This window comes from Ostrea edulis, chromosome 5, assembly GCF_947568905.1.
Source record: "Ostrea edulis chromosome 5, xbOstEdul1.1, whole genome shotgun sequence".
In the NCBI taxonomy this organism is placed as follows: Eukaryota; Metazoa; Mollusca; class Bivalvia; order Ostreida; family Ostreidae; genus Ostrea; species Ostrea edulis.
The window spans coordinates 24,256,322-24,270,637 of record NC_079168.1 but is presented as its reverse complement, the minus strand read 5'-3'; the positions used below and the strand labels follow the sequence as shown (position 1 = coordinate 24,270,637).

At 34.7% G+C, this 14,316-nt stretch overlaps 1 protein-coding gene across 1 annotated transcript; it reads right to left on the bottom strand.

The window, feature by feature from the left end:
• Positions 1-1,063: 1,063 nt before the first annotated feature.
• Positions 1,064-5,094, bottom strand: LOC125652692 (cytochrome P450 2G1-like). Its single transcript, XM_048882050.2, has 4 exons — positions 4,709-5,094; positions 2,882-3,400; positions 1,840-2,280; positions 1,064-1,574 (listed from the first exon to the last, which is right to left on the bottom strand). Exons 1-4 carry the CDS (start codon positions 5,055-5,057, stop codon positions 1,393-1,395), a joined length of 1,491 nt encoding a protein of 496 aa, XP_048738007.1. The 5' UTR covers positions 5,058-5,094; the 3' UTR covers positions 1,064-1,392.
• Between the last annotated feature and the right edge of the window lie 9,222 nt (positions 5,095-14,316).

The window sequence follows — 14,316 nt, the reverse complement described above, 5'->3', positions numbered from 1 at the left end:
AACATCTGTTGGAATTGATTTCATGGTTTAGTTTTCGAATGAGCTGATCTGTACAGCAAGCTATTGATATGTCCACAAGAACCTGAGTTACCAATGGCAGTAAAACACTTGCTAGATCTTCTGTTGCACGATGCTCCCTTCTTTAAAACAATCTGCAATTCATTAAAACGTTTTATCAGAATTATCTCAGTTATCAGACAAAACATTTAAAATCATGAACTTTTCAAATATTGATACAAGCATTATAAAGGACAGATTTACGAGTATGAAGTTCTTCACCTGCCTCTGAATTATTCGTGGTTCTGATCTTTACCTGTGATACATAAAATCAGCCTTTCACCAGACATTCTTCAAACCAAACATTGAAATGACAATTAATGGAAGTTTTAATTTTAAAAGAAAATGTCAAAAAAGATTTAGCCCCATCATAATTGAAGCTATTAAGTGTGACTAATAGATGCATCAGACAAGATGAAAACATTATCATGACGACATGATTTCACCCCCTCTTCGGATTCCTATTAAACATTTCAATTGTGCCTCTTATGTCTGCGAGGTATTCTTCACTGAAATATTTCTGTGTTTTTGTTAGCTTCTTTGTTCCTTCATATTTTGTAAGTTCGTATTGTTGCCTCTACAAATCACAACGAAGACCGCGCGGCGATAACTTTTCTGACGCTTCGCTTTCCGTCATGTTGTTGCATTGTGATACGGCCTTTGCCTCAATTTGAATTCTTTATAAATATTCCTCATAAACGCATTAAAAATGGAGCATTCCTACACGGTGAAATTGTTATTATGATCATTGCGATCAACATTGTGAATAATTTCAAAGTCGTTGATATGAAGTTAAAATACTGTATTACTATTTGATTCTTTTGTGTGTGATATCTGATACTAAGAGAAAGTCTCATCATATAAATTATAACATTGACTGTGTTAATCAGCATTGATAGATCGATCATTGAAAGGATACTGAGTTACTCTTATTCTTTTTCATGGAAAACTAAAATACTGTAAAATTAAGTATATATTTTCTAAAAATGATTTTAAATTCGAATGATATCAATATCAAACAATATGATTTAATAAATCCTCACATGTATTAACCCATCATTTCAGGTACAGATTTATATAATAACTGAGGGAGAGGGCTTAAATAGGCTATGCCTGCTGCCCGATCCCATTCACTTTGTGAATAAAATATAGTTTAAATTAATATAATAACTGAAGCTTTGCATACGTATATTAAAAGCTCAAGTTTACAACACATAGTGCACTTCTAACGATAAATGCAGACGTATAAATCCATTCACATTCCCTGTCTCTGATTGTATTTTCCATGAATGTAAAATATCTTCACTTTTAACTAAAGATATTTAAGAAATATCTTTAGATACTAATAGCCTTCAGCAAGAATTCCTTTGGACCATAGGTCGCCACTCCCATAATCCCTTCTGCGGGGGGTAGATGTGTGGGATCAGCGGGGAGGATTTGAAATCGCTGTACTAAAGTTGTAGCAAACAAAAACAGTTCCATCCTAGCCAGAGATTCACCCAGGCAAACACGACGACCTGTAGGAATGAATTCAGAATATTTTTGAATACCAATTTTGCTTAGTTATTTATGTAGTGTATGTACTATTGGTTTAAAGGGCATTGTGACGTAAAAGAAAATTAGAAATTATGAAATTGAAACCAGTAAAAATAGATAAAAGCATGATAACGTGATGTGATTTTAGTGTCGTATGTCGTACATATTTTATTCTTTCTCAGTGGAATAAGCATCGTATTCGCTAAACATTATATATGAATAAAATGCGTCCTTAACAATATTTACCCAAGGAAAATGCCAATACTTTATCAGCATTTTTAAGTTTTCCATCAGCGTCTAGAAATCTTTCAGGTCGGAAATCCTTGGGATTTTCAAACACCTCTGGGTCAAAGAGAATAGAATGTAAATTTGGAATTAAAATAGCGTCTTTTGGAATAACGAAATCCTTGTATATTAAATCTCTCGTAAGTCCATGGGGCAATGATAGAGGCACAATGCATCCTATGCGGAGGACCTCGTGAAGAACAGCTTCTGTGTATGGCATATTCGGTTTATCATTAATACTAGGATATTGAGAACTTCCTATCACGTCACTGATTTCTTTGCGCATCTTCTCCTGAACTTCCGGATTTCTGATCATGAAGACAGTAAACCACCGTAGTGCTGTTGATGTTGTCTCTGTTCCTGCGACAAATAGATCCTTCACAACCTGCATCACCTGTTTAACTGTAATATAGAATCATAATCAAATTGAACAATATTTTTCTGTTGATATCTACACGAAAGTTTATTAGTGACTACGAAACATAAAAATAAATGAATAAGGAAAACCTAGATCGTGAGTCCTGACACGTTTCCATACTCAAACGACGGGCGGTAACTTAAATTTCATAGAAGTTATTGTTCTTTGGCTCCATGCTCGATCCTTCCAGTAAAGCAGAAATGCTAAGGATTTGCTAAATGAACTAGACATTGATTTTTGAAAATGAAATCCGTTTTCTTCTGCCACAATCGCTCTATATTTCTCAGGTTGCTTTATTGAGTTCCATTTAATTTGCCTATCTTACTAGTAATATATGTACACAATTTTGCAGCAAATGGTAACCAAACATTCCAATATTTTACCATAAAATCATTAAAGATATGTCTAAAAATTACGTTGAGGGGGTTCATAGGGAAATGGTTTTAGGGTAAATAATGCAATTCCAATCTTCCTAATCTTCTAGATATGACCGCTTCTTTCTAATAGTAAAACTCTTTCATTTTTATGTAGTATTTGAAATCTTCATATCGCCTATCATGAGAATGAAATATTGTGTAAACCTACCATCATAAGTTGTCCGTGGATTATCTGTCTCTGATTTCAGTTTCCCCAAGTAAACATCGATGAAATCTCTGATATTGGTCTCATCAAAGCTATCATCATGGTCGTTTATAATTTGATAAATATAATCCGAAACGATGTCGACCTTCTGCAACACTTTCTTTAATTTTAAGGGATCTCCGGGAATGTACCTCAAAAATGGAAAAATACTCGCTTTAAACATTATGTTACCATTGCTGAGATTTTCGTTTATCATTTTAAGTAAGGACAAAAACCGACTCTCGTCATGTTCGAATCTCTGACCAAAGTTGATGGAGCATATGACATTTGAGATGCAGAGGGTAATCAACGTTCTAATGTTGAACGGTTGTCCATTCTTTGATTGAAGTTCCCGAACAAGAACACCCACTTCCTCCATTATCTTGGATTCCAGACTTCGTTTTCCAAATCCAAACTCTCTGAGGGCATTGACAGAAAATGGTCTATGTTCTTTCCAGATTTCCCCCGAGGAAAGGGTGAGACCTGCAAATGAGGAAATATCAATTGAAATTAAAATCATGAAAAGAAAACAGTTCTAATCATAGTTAAAACATAATTGTGACGTAAACTGTTTGTTTGAATTGTCCATTCTATAACTTATTATTGTGCTAACTCCATAAACAGTCCATTAAGTTACCCGCAAGTGTCTATTCATTTTTTAATAATTGTCCATTCTTTCACGAATGGACCTTTTTTAAAAATCAGAATGGACAGTTACAACAAACAGACTGGACAGTGCCAGGTAAAGATTGGAATGTACCCAAGGGGGAAAAACAACAAATACGTTTCTAGGTCCAAAATGTCACTTAATATACCACCAGTATTGTGTGCGTCTTCAGTTTCCTTGAAGTTTGACTGAGTTAAAAAAAACCCACAACACTTTCATCACCAGAGGAAGAAATGCTTACATGTATCATACAAAGGCGAACTTTCAATTGATTCAGAAACATCATATACTTGTATAAATATTTACCAAACCCCACCTGTAAGTGTACATTCTTTAGACAACGGCTTTTGTTATTTAGCATAATGTAATACAATAGCCATTAAACAAAATGTTGTGCACCCTTAACTTACCTGTGACTGTCTATTCTGTAAACAATGAATTTACTATTGCATATATGCTACCTGGAACAATTCATTCTGAATACAAGTTTTCTACATTTTGTTTATTTGATTCCATCCCACAAAAAGAAAATCATGTTTTAAGTAGGAGAAAGGCCTCAAACTGTCCTTTCTGTGAGAGAAAGAACTAATCGAGGGCCGTAGGCTCAGAGAATGAACAGTTTGTGGCATTTTTCCTTTACGGACGACTACTGTCATATTAATGTATTACTGAAGGTTTATGGAACATGTAAAATTTATTCAAGTGATGGAATATTCGTAATTGTGTTATTGTTCAACATAAAAAAGTAACGATAACAGGGAATCCGATAAATCCTATAAAAATACAAAATTAATATGCCAAACAGGGAGTCCTTTACCTCGAAGAGATGGAAACAGGTACCTACGAGGAGTAAGTATCCCCAGTTGACCGGTCACACCCTCCGTGAGCCCTATATCTTGATCAGGTAAACGGAGATATCCGTAGTTAAAATCTGTGTGCCAAGAACGACTTAAAAATTGGTATGAAAAATTAAAGAACTGAACTTTTGGAATAGATGCACAAGTCACACAAGTAGAAGACAAATATGTCCCCAACAAAAAGCCACCGTGACCATCACACAATGAATACATTTAAAAGACAAATATGTCCCCAACAAGCCACCGTAACCATCACACAAAGAATACCTTTATACTTAGCTATTTCTTTGGCTGCAAAGATATCTGGTCTTTCAGAAACAATATCACCATGTTTGATGAAAATATCTCGTATTGTGTCCAGTCCATTCACAATGACCATTGTTTTGGTGCCAGTAATCAGACTGAAAACATCTCCATACTTCTTCCTGTAAGTCTGGAAATTCTCCAGCATCGTGTCTGGGGATATAGACAGAATATTCCCCAGAAAGGGCACAGTGGGCGGCCCTGGGGGTAAGGCCGGGTCCCGGGAAGTTTTCTTCCACCATACATACAACAGAATTACCACGAAGGCAAGGAATAGCGTCCAGAAATCAATGTTTAGCATTGCCGGAAGCATGGCTGGCGCTGCGAAGAGATTCTAGATAGTGATCTCATTGGTTGATAATTTTTATAGAAGTTAACTATCATTAGCCATTTACGAAATGACAAAACCCTAGGAAAATGTTGCCACGGTTGTAAGTTTTCTCAATAGAACGATCTACGTAATGTAACATTGAAAAGAATGTGTAGCATTTAATATGAAGCATTGTGTTTATACTGGGATTCAGTTCCGTTTATCTTTCATATCAGTGTTATAATGGTGTTCCCTGTATTAGAATTAATTTTTTTGGGAGAATTTATGTCTAAAAAGTGTAAACCTCCATATTACCAATGCTAACTAAGTAAATGATACTTCATAAGCAGTGACTATTGACGCAATGTACCAAAAAGGTCACCAATATGTAGGGCAAATGCTTAGAAGTGCTTAGAATGAGTGCATTGATTCATGAATAACTTAACACATTTCTCCGTTACATTCTTTTTTTTATTTTAATTGACATGTTTTTTAAAGATTTTATCTGTAGCTTTAAAAAAAACATTAACAAGTAACGTTTTCAATTTCCATAAATAATTTATATTTAAAATATTAGAACGTCTGATTTTTCTAGGCGTATTTTATCAGATATTTATACTATGCATCAAAGCACAGCGAAATTTGAACTCTAGAATATCTTATTTGCAAACACCTCTTTTTATCATTCCGAAAAAAATCTGAAAAAATCATTTAAAATAATTGAGAGCTTATACCACTCTTTCGATAGTGAAATCATACCTCATAAATTATGTTTTAACGAGCCAGTATATAAAATGTGAATGACCTTGAAGGTCATAAGAAATAGTAGTAATATTTATCAAGTCATTTATATATATATAGGGAAAAGGATAGAGAAAAGGACTTTACACTTACTTGAGATATACCAGTGTTTAATATTTACCAGAAAAGTATAATAGATAAATCAATTTTTCTTCGAAAAGAGGAGTGGTAAAAGGGATCACAAACTGTCTGAAGAGCCGTAAGGCGAAAGTATTAGCAGGCACTGATCGTTGATTATTATGTGATCATTTTGGATTTTAATCTTTTAAATTATTTAATATATATATATATATATATATTATAATATATATATATATATATATATAAGCACTAAGTTCCAACAACACCCGATACCTAAAAGTGTCGGATCCACACGATAAATTAAAGACTACACTTTTTGACATCATAGACAGTTGCTTCTTCAACAAAAACAGAAAACGGAAATATTCATATCTAGTGATCAGTCATTCAAAAACTTACTTTGTTAAACACCACTCTGATTCCACGCACAAGTACTCTGAAGTTGAAATAAAAATATGCTAGAGTTCCTCATTGACAATATCTTCGTGGTCTTTGGTGATCAGGTCTTCCAACAGTCTGTTGGAATTCCCATGGGCACGAATTGTGCTCCTTTGTTAGCTGACCTGTTTTTATATTCATATGAAGCAGAATTTATTCAAAAACTTCTACGTGAGAAGAAAAAATCTCTCGCTGTGACCTTCAATTCGACTTTTAGATATATCGATGACGTTTTGTCTATTAACAATGATAGCTTTCATTCATATGTCGCTTTGATATATCCCTGTGAGCTCGAAATAAAGGACACCACAGAGTCGTCCACTTCTGCTTCATACTTAAATATTTTATTGAAAGTAGACATTAACGGCAAACTAACAACTCAACTGTATGACAAACGGGATGATTTCAGCTTCTCCATCGTCAACTTCCCACATTTATGTAGCAATATTCCATTATCACCTGCATATGGTGTATATATATCTCTACTGATTCGATATGCAAGAGCTTGTTCTGGGTATAGTCAGTTTTTAAATCGAGGTAAGCTACTGACAAACAAGTTGATGGTACAGGGATTTCAACAGTCTCGATTGAAGTCAGCATTTCGCAAATTCTATGGTCGTTATAACGATCTAGTTCGTCAATACAACCTCGCATTGGGTCAAATGCTGTCTGACGTGTTTTCTACCGATTGTTAAGCCGTTCTTGGCACACTGATTTTGACTGCGGATAACTCCGTTTACCTGATCAGGATATGGGGCTCACGGCGGGTGTGACCGGTCAACAGGGGATGCTTACTCCTCCTAGGCACCTGATCCCACCTCTGGTGTGTCCAGGGGTCCGTGTTTGCCCAACTATCTATTTTGTATTGCTTGTAGAAGTTATGAAATTGATCACTGTTCGTTATCTTCACCTTGCATGCATACAAGGTCAAATACAAAAAAATATACAAAGCACTAAAATGACAATTTTTGTTATTATTCTCTGTTGATATTGGCCATATTATGTAATTCTTTTCGTTTGTCCTGAGGATTTGATTCTTGAAAATTCTGACTGCCTCAAAAATGCCCATAGTGGCTTTTAAAAGAGACAAAAATTTAAAAGACATTCTGGTACATAAGAAACACAATAATCTATTTTTTTAGAAAAGAAAATTTATGCGAGCCGTGTGATGCTAAAAAGTGTACTTTATGTCAATATGTCATTAAAACCAATCAATTTGAGGACTGCAACGGTAACAAATTTCATATCAAAAATTATATCAATTGTAAAATCCAGCAAAAAATGCAATAAAAGTGTATATGTGGGAGAAACTGGGATAATTTATACCAAAGGCATGTTTTGAACTTGTCATTTATTAGACGAGAAACTGATGACCCTGTTGCTATTCATTTCTATACGGATTCTCATAGTATTGACGATTATTCTATAATAGGAATTGAAAAACTTTACAAAGATTACATTTATCGTCGCTTTAAAGAAACTTTGTGGAAGAAAAAATTGAATACTTATGTACCACACGGAATAAACAAAAGGGAACATTTTTGTCTTTAATAATCAATGTCTTGTATGCAAAGAAAATGCATGTTATAATAACTGATTATAACAATATTGATGTATTTGCGATTAACTACTTACTGTAATATTTCTTGTTTGTATTCACTTAGGCCAGAAGTTGACTGCTTTGTGAACAAACATTTCTAAAATTCTGTTACATTACTTACCAAATATTTAATTGTACGCATAGTCATAATTTAGGATATGTCCACGAGGTCGGGTGAGTATTGTTCATTTTATTATTAGACCTTTCTCAAATGTTTTTCGCGCAATATCAACTTTGACGTTGCTTCTCAATTTTATAATACTTACTGTGACGTCATAGTACTATCGTGTATGTAGATAAACACGACTGAAAAAGACCGGTAACACGGTCGAAATACAGTTTCTATACAGTGTTTAGAGTTTTCTTTATATTTTACTTCGAAAAAAAAAGAGACTTTATATATATATAATTCTAATTCTACTGATAAGTTCGTTAAAATTAAGAGTTTCGCCATCTTTTGAAGTCGGGTTTGTCAGTGTTGAATCTCTATTGATATTCATCGATTGATCGCTTTTTAAAGCCTTTGTTTATATCGAGAACAATGTTGTCCAGATTTCTCTTTTCCATTATAAGGTTTTATGTAATAAAGAATATTATATCCAAAAGGCAAGAATGGACAATCTTGTGCAGATGAGGAAATTCTTAGAAATACATACAATAAAAATCTGCTAACGTTTTCTTTCTACCTCATTTACCTGTAATGACTTCGGGTAGTAATTCTGTGGTTTTCGGGCTAAGGGTGACCATTTAAACCTTATTTTTCCAATATCCATGGGGGCTGTGCACTTACTGGAGATACACCAGTGTTCAATATTTACCAGTAAGTACAATAGGTAAATCAACAAAAGTACAATAGATAAATCAACAAAAGTACAATAGATAGATAAACAAAAGTACAATAGATAAATCAACAAAAGTACAATAGATAAATCAACAAAGTGCAATAGATAAATCAACAAAAGTACAATAGATAAATCAATTTTTCTTCGAAAAGAGGGATGGTATAAGGGATCAAAAGCTACAGCTAAAGTGGGGAGGTGTTGTATAGTAGCCTTTCCCCCATAGTAGATTTTTTCTCCGGAAAAATGGCTATATAGTACCTTTTCCCCCTTGGGAGAAATACTACTATAGAATAGAATATAATATTTATTCAACCAATTTGGGCCCCCAGAGGAGCATAATGATGTACATTGACAAAGTTCAAAATCACAAAAGCACATGACAAAGGAAAACAAAGAGAATTGCACTGCATGATGAACAGAGAGTTAGCCATCACATCTATCAATGCACAATAAAAAAAAAAACAACAACACATATTCATGTAGTACAAGCATAGTAACTATGTTGCAGTAATCAACTTGCATCTTATACATGCACATAACTATATTGTACATGTATGTTGTTTTCTTGTATTGAAATTTACAATTAAATATTGGCATAATAAACAGCAAACTCAGGATCTTCATTTGACATAATCCATGTAAACAGATCAGTATTGTTAAGCAGTACTAGGTTTGGAAAGCTTTTTAAATATCTTATTCAAAACTTCTCCTCTAGGATTATTATATAGTGGACATTCAAGAAGAAAATGCAATTCATCCTCTGTTGAACTTGAGATACAGTGTTGACAGACTCTTTCACATCTAGGAAGAATTTCACTATTTACCATGGTTATCAATTTTTCTTTCATATCTGCCTGTTTCTATCCGTAGACAATGATTACTAATTCTGAATTTAGTGAAAATTACCCGATTGTCTCGAGTTTTTAAATTCAGGTATTTTTCAAAATTGAACAATCTTTTGTACTGAAAGTATGTACTTAATTTTCCAAATCCTTGCATTTAACTGGTACGGATATTTCCCCAAAAGTTTGAGATATTGTTACGCAGTTGCTTTTTTATGTACAATTCAAATTTATTTTCACATAAGTTTTTGCAGTAAGGCAAATTGATATTCAGTTTTTCACTGTAGAATAATATACTAGAATACCAGTCACTGTTGATGGTGTTAGACCTGCACTCGTTGAAAGCAGTCTGTAATAGGTTTGAAGTTGAGTGTTCTAGTCTATACCAGTATATAAATGTTTGCTTTAGCATATCAATATATAATGGATACCTGTTCAGTTCAGAATAGATGCCTATATGTAGTAGATCTTTCCCCATAGCAGGGTTAATTCCCTCACGTTTTTGGTTTTGATTTTAGAAAACAAGACTATGGAAAAGCAGTCGGGCTTTGTACAACAAATATTGATATTGCATAGTTCTGAGTATCGAAAAGTGTATGTTGCCGATAGTTTGAATGTAAATACATGTACATGTATTTTCATAGAGACATATTTTTGAAAGTATAAAACATACGAAATTATATATTTAAAAAAATTAAATTCATCCCATAGTACACATGTATCAGCAAACACACCCACACCCAGAGAGAGAGAGATCTGTATTTTCGAGTACAATTTAGAAAGTACATGTACAATATTAATCTAATTTGTTGGTATTTCTAATCCATGTTTGAAGAGATCTGATGAAAAGCGCATATACATGCAATTATTAGAACTTTTGATCACGAATGGACAAATTTTACGGGCCTCCACGAAGCGGTCGGTATGGATATGCAAGTTTTAAGTAGCCGTGCGTTTCAACACATCGTTTGTGAAGTAGAGGTATTTCTTAGCAAAGAATTTGATCATGTATTAAGTCAAACTTATAAGTAAGAACAAAAATAAAGAAAGAAAACGTTTCCTGATAACCATGGTAACGCAAAATCTGACCTGCGGAACAAAAGGCATTACCCTGGTATGTAAAAAGAAAGATTGTATGTATCATCATTTTACATACCTTTTATATGCTTATGAGGATTCATTATCAATGTTTTGAAATAATGAATGTACAAAACATTATTATCATTGTCTAAAACATGTTTACTTTGAATTCTTATATGAAACAAATGGTTTGAGACCCTTCTTTTGACACTTTGGTAGTTTTGTTTTTTCGTTTGTATATGTCGATCATTGGGGCATATGCAAAACCACGAAACGAACTCGAAACGAGCCTAGGCCTAAGTAGGAACGAAACAAAACCAGCCAAAGCCAGGGGTGGATCCAGGCAATATTTCCAGGGGTGGGGGTCCAAATATTTTAGGTACAATATAGACCCAATTTTCCCAGGGGGTCCAAGGTTTTTTTGGGTGCAAATACTTAGTAAAAAAAAAAATGAAATTTCAAAATTCCATTGGGGGTGGGTGGGTTTGACTTCTACTGCGCAATTTTTTTTAATACAAAATGGACAAAATATTACTCCGTGTCTTGGTTTTCATTTTTTAAAACAATCTGGGATCTTTTAGGATAGCAGATACATGTGATATACATGTTTCAACATGTACATGTAATAAATTGAGATGGCAAAATGAACAATAGTTAAGCTTTCAGCTCAGGTGAGCTAAGAAGTTTTAGAAGTGCATGTTAAAAATTAAACTTTTCCAGAATTATCTTCGTATGGAAATAAAGTATGACGTTGTCCATCTGTCAGATTCAAAATAAATTCATTTTTGGAGAAATTTTGTAAACGAATATGTAAAAATCAAAGTACTGGGAGTTGCACCGCCTGGATTAGTTACGATTATATCGATAACATGTTCACATCTACATATATTAATCCACCAATGACCCGAAAACAGTAGGGAAGGTCCTCTCAAAAACCTCTTATTCAATTGAAAAATCTCACTTTCTCCCAATGAGGTGTTAAGAATCATGTCTAACGAAAAAGCGAGTTGATTCCTTAGTAGCGGCAATTTGGAATCACGGGTAGACAATCAACAGAGTTGTATAATTCAAGTTTTACTCCACTATCTATATGAAAGGTTTTTGTGTTAATCAAATAGTGAGAGACAATTTTTGATTTCTCGTACGATAAATACTTATTTGTTTAACTAACAAATTCAGAGTTACCTAAATAGGTGCAGTTTTACAAGCACGAAATATCCTGATTTTACATTCTAAATACGTATATGGTTGTTTTACATAACATTCGACTGAAGAAATGTTTGTTGAATAATAAATATTTCCAAATATCCCAATCAAGGGACTTCGGAAATTAACTCTCCATTTAGGATATAAAAGAAATGAACAGCCAGAAAAGGATTAATTTCAGAATGTAATAAATATGTATGGGGATGGTCCGCCGTAAACATAACCAGAATGAAAAGAGGGGGAAATCTACTATATACATGTAGTAGGTTTTCCGGGGGGGGGGGGGTCATCTGGCTATAAAAGGGGGGAAATCCTACTATATAGCCACATTTCCGTGGGGGAAGATCTACTATAAAGCCATTTTTCCGGGGGGGGGGGGGGGGGACTACTATATAGCCAAATTTCCGTGGAGGAAGATTTACTATATAGCCATTTTTCCGGGGGGGGGGGGACTACTATATAGCCATTTCTTCGAGGGAAAGATGGCTAGGGGTAAGGCTACTATATAACAGACGTCCTTTGAATACCTACTTCAGTCCCTACCCGGGGTTGAACTCACGACCTGCGGAACCAAATCTCCTAGCAGCATGTGACCAGGGCGCTAGATCGCTCGACCATCTAGGCAAGTAAAAAACACTTGCTTTCCATTACGATAGAATTCTCGCCACGCTGTCACACGATACACGGTCATTTAGAATGTTTATACATGTATATATCACAATAAATACAACAGCAAGAGTAAAGAGTACAACGGATTAAATATGCCCAATTTAGAGTTTTCCGGCTTATCTTCCTTTGGAAATTATGTTAGTTATACCCAAGTTTACGTGGACCTGTCAGCTTCCGTCACAGCGATTGTAGTATATTGCCGCAGTGGGTCGTATTTAATAGTAATGTGGACACATGTTTCTATGTACCTTAATCATTACCGAAATTTCAACGAATAAGGGTACGGATTTTTGTTGGAGGAGATGGATTTAAAGTTCAAAACATTCCCGAGTTGTGTTCAAAAATCAATTCATGATCATTCACTGTGTAACAGAAAAATAGAGACACCAGAAATCTTATGTTGTTCCCACCACATATTAGCTGCAATAATTAAACCCTCTCCGATTTATTGGGGGAGGGGGTATAACTACTTAGGATTTCCGTAATGGTGCATATTTATGCGGCACAGGCACTTGACGTTTTAAATATCTATAATAAAAAAAATTGTCTTCTTGTGAACATAATATTGTGAATATTATGTTTACAGGAAGATTTTTTTTTTATTATAGATATTTAAAACGTCAAGTGCCTGTGTTATGCGGGAATGATTCACTCTTGGAACATTTTCAATCGTTTTAAACATTTGATGGATTTCTTTACATAAACAAAATTGATAGCATATGTTTCTTCGTCTAAATATAGATTTAGAACCTGTAACTCACGATGTGCAAGACTTTATTCTACCGCTTTTAACAATTTAGAAATATCCGAATTTGATTTATAGAGGATGCATACTCATCGTGGTTGCGTTACTCTCTGAGCGCAGCCATTCCTAAACAACGAGCGCAGCCATTTCTAAACAACTTTTAAACAGTAGCTGAAACACGCATTTTCATTGGATAAGCATGATGTAATCCAAACAGGGTTGTTTTCTCCATCCGCTACAGGGCGCCATTCAAAGCTACAAAAATCGCACTAAATCTGCCAAGGATTTGTAGAGAAGCGGAGCGGATCGTAAACCCTTGGCAAGCGAAGATGACTCAAACTCAACCATGTTTGTTTTGAGTACAACTCTGAGCAACCTCAGAAACATATTTGAAAAACCTCGAGAATGCACTTCATTTGGTTGATTGATTGAATATTGTTTAACGTCCCTCTCGAGAATATTTCACTCATATGGAGACGTCACCACTGCCGGTGATTTAGGCCTATGCTCGGCGCTTATGGCTTTTGAGCAGGGAGGGATCTTTATCGTGCCACACCTGCTGTGACACGGGCCCTCGGTTTTTGCGGTCTCATCCGAAGGACCACCCCGTTTAGTCGCCTTCTACGACAAGCAAGGGGTACTGAGGACCTATTCTAACCCGGATCCCCACGGGAGCACTCCATTTGAGTATGAGAATGACTCCATTTGAGTATGAGAATGATTTAATAAAAACGTTTTATAACCTTCACTTTTGAATATGAGTACGATTTAGAGCACGGAGTTCGAATTTGAGTATGAGAATATGCTCAGAAAAGTTTTATAGCCTCTAGGCCAGGAGTTTAAAAATATGTTCCCGACACTATGTGTTCCGGGGACAAAATAAGAACCGGGTAAAAACAATAAGTCTCCAAACTTCGCTTGAAAGACTTGCTTAAGGTATTTACATTCTACATACAAA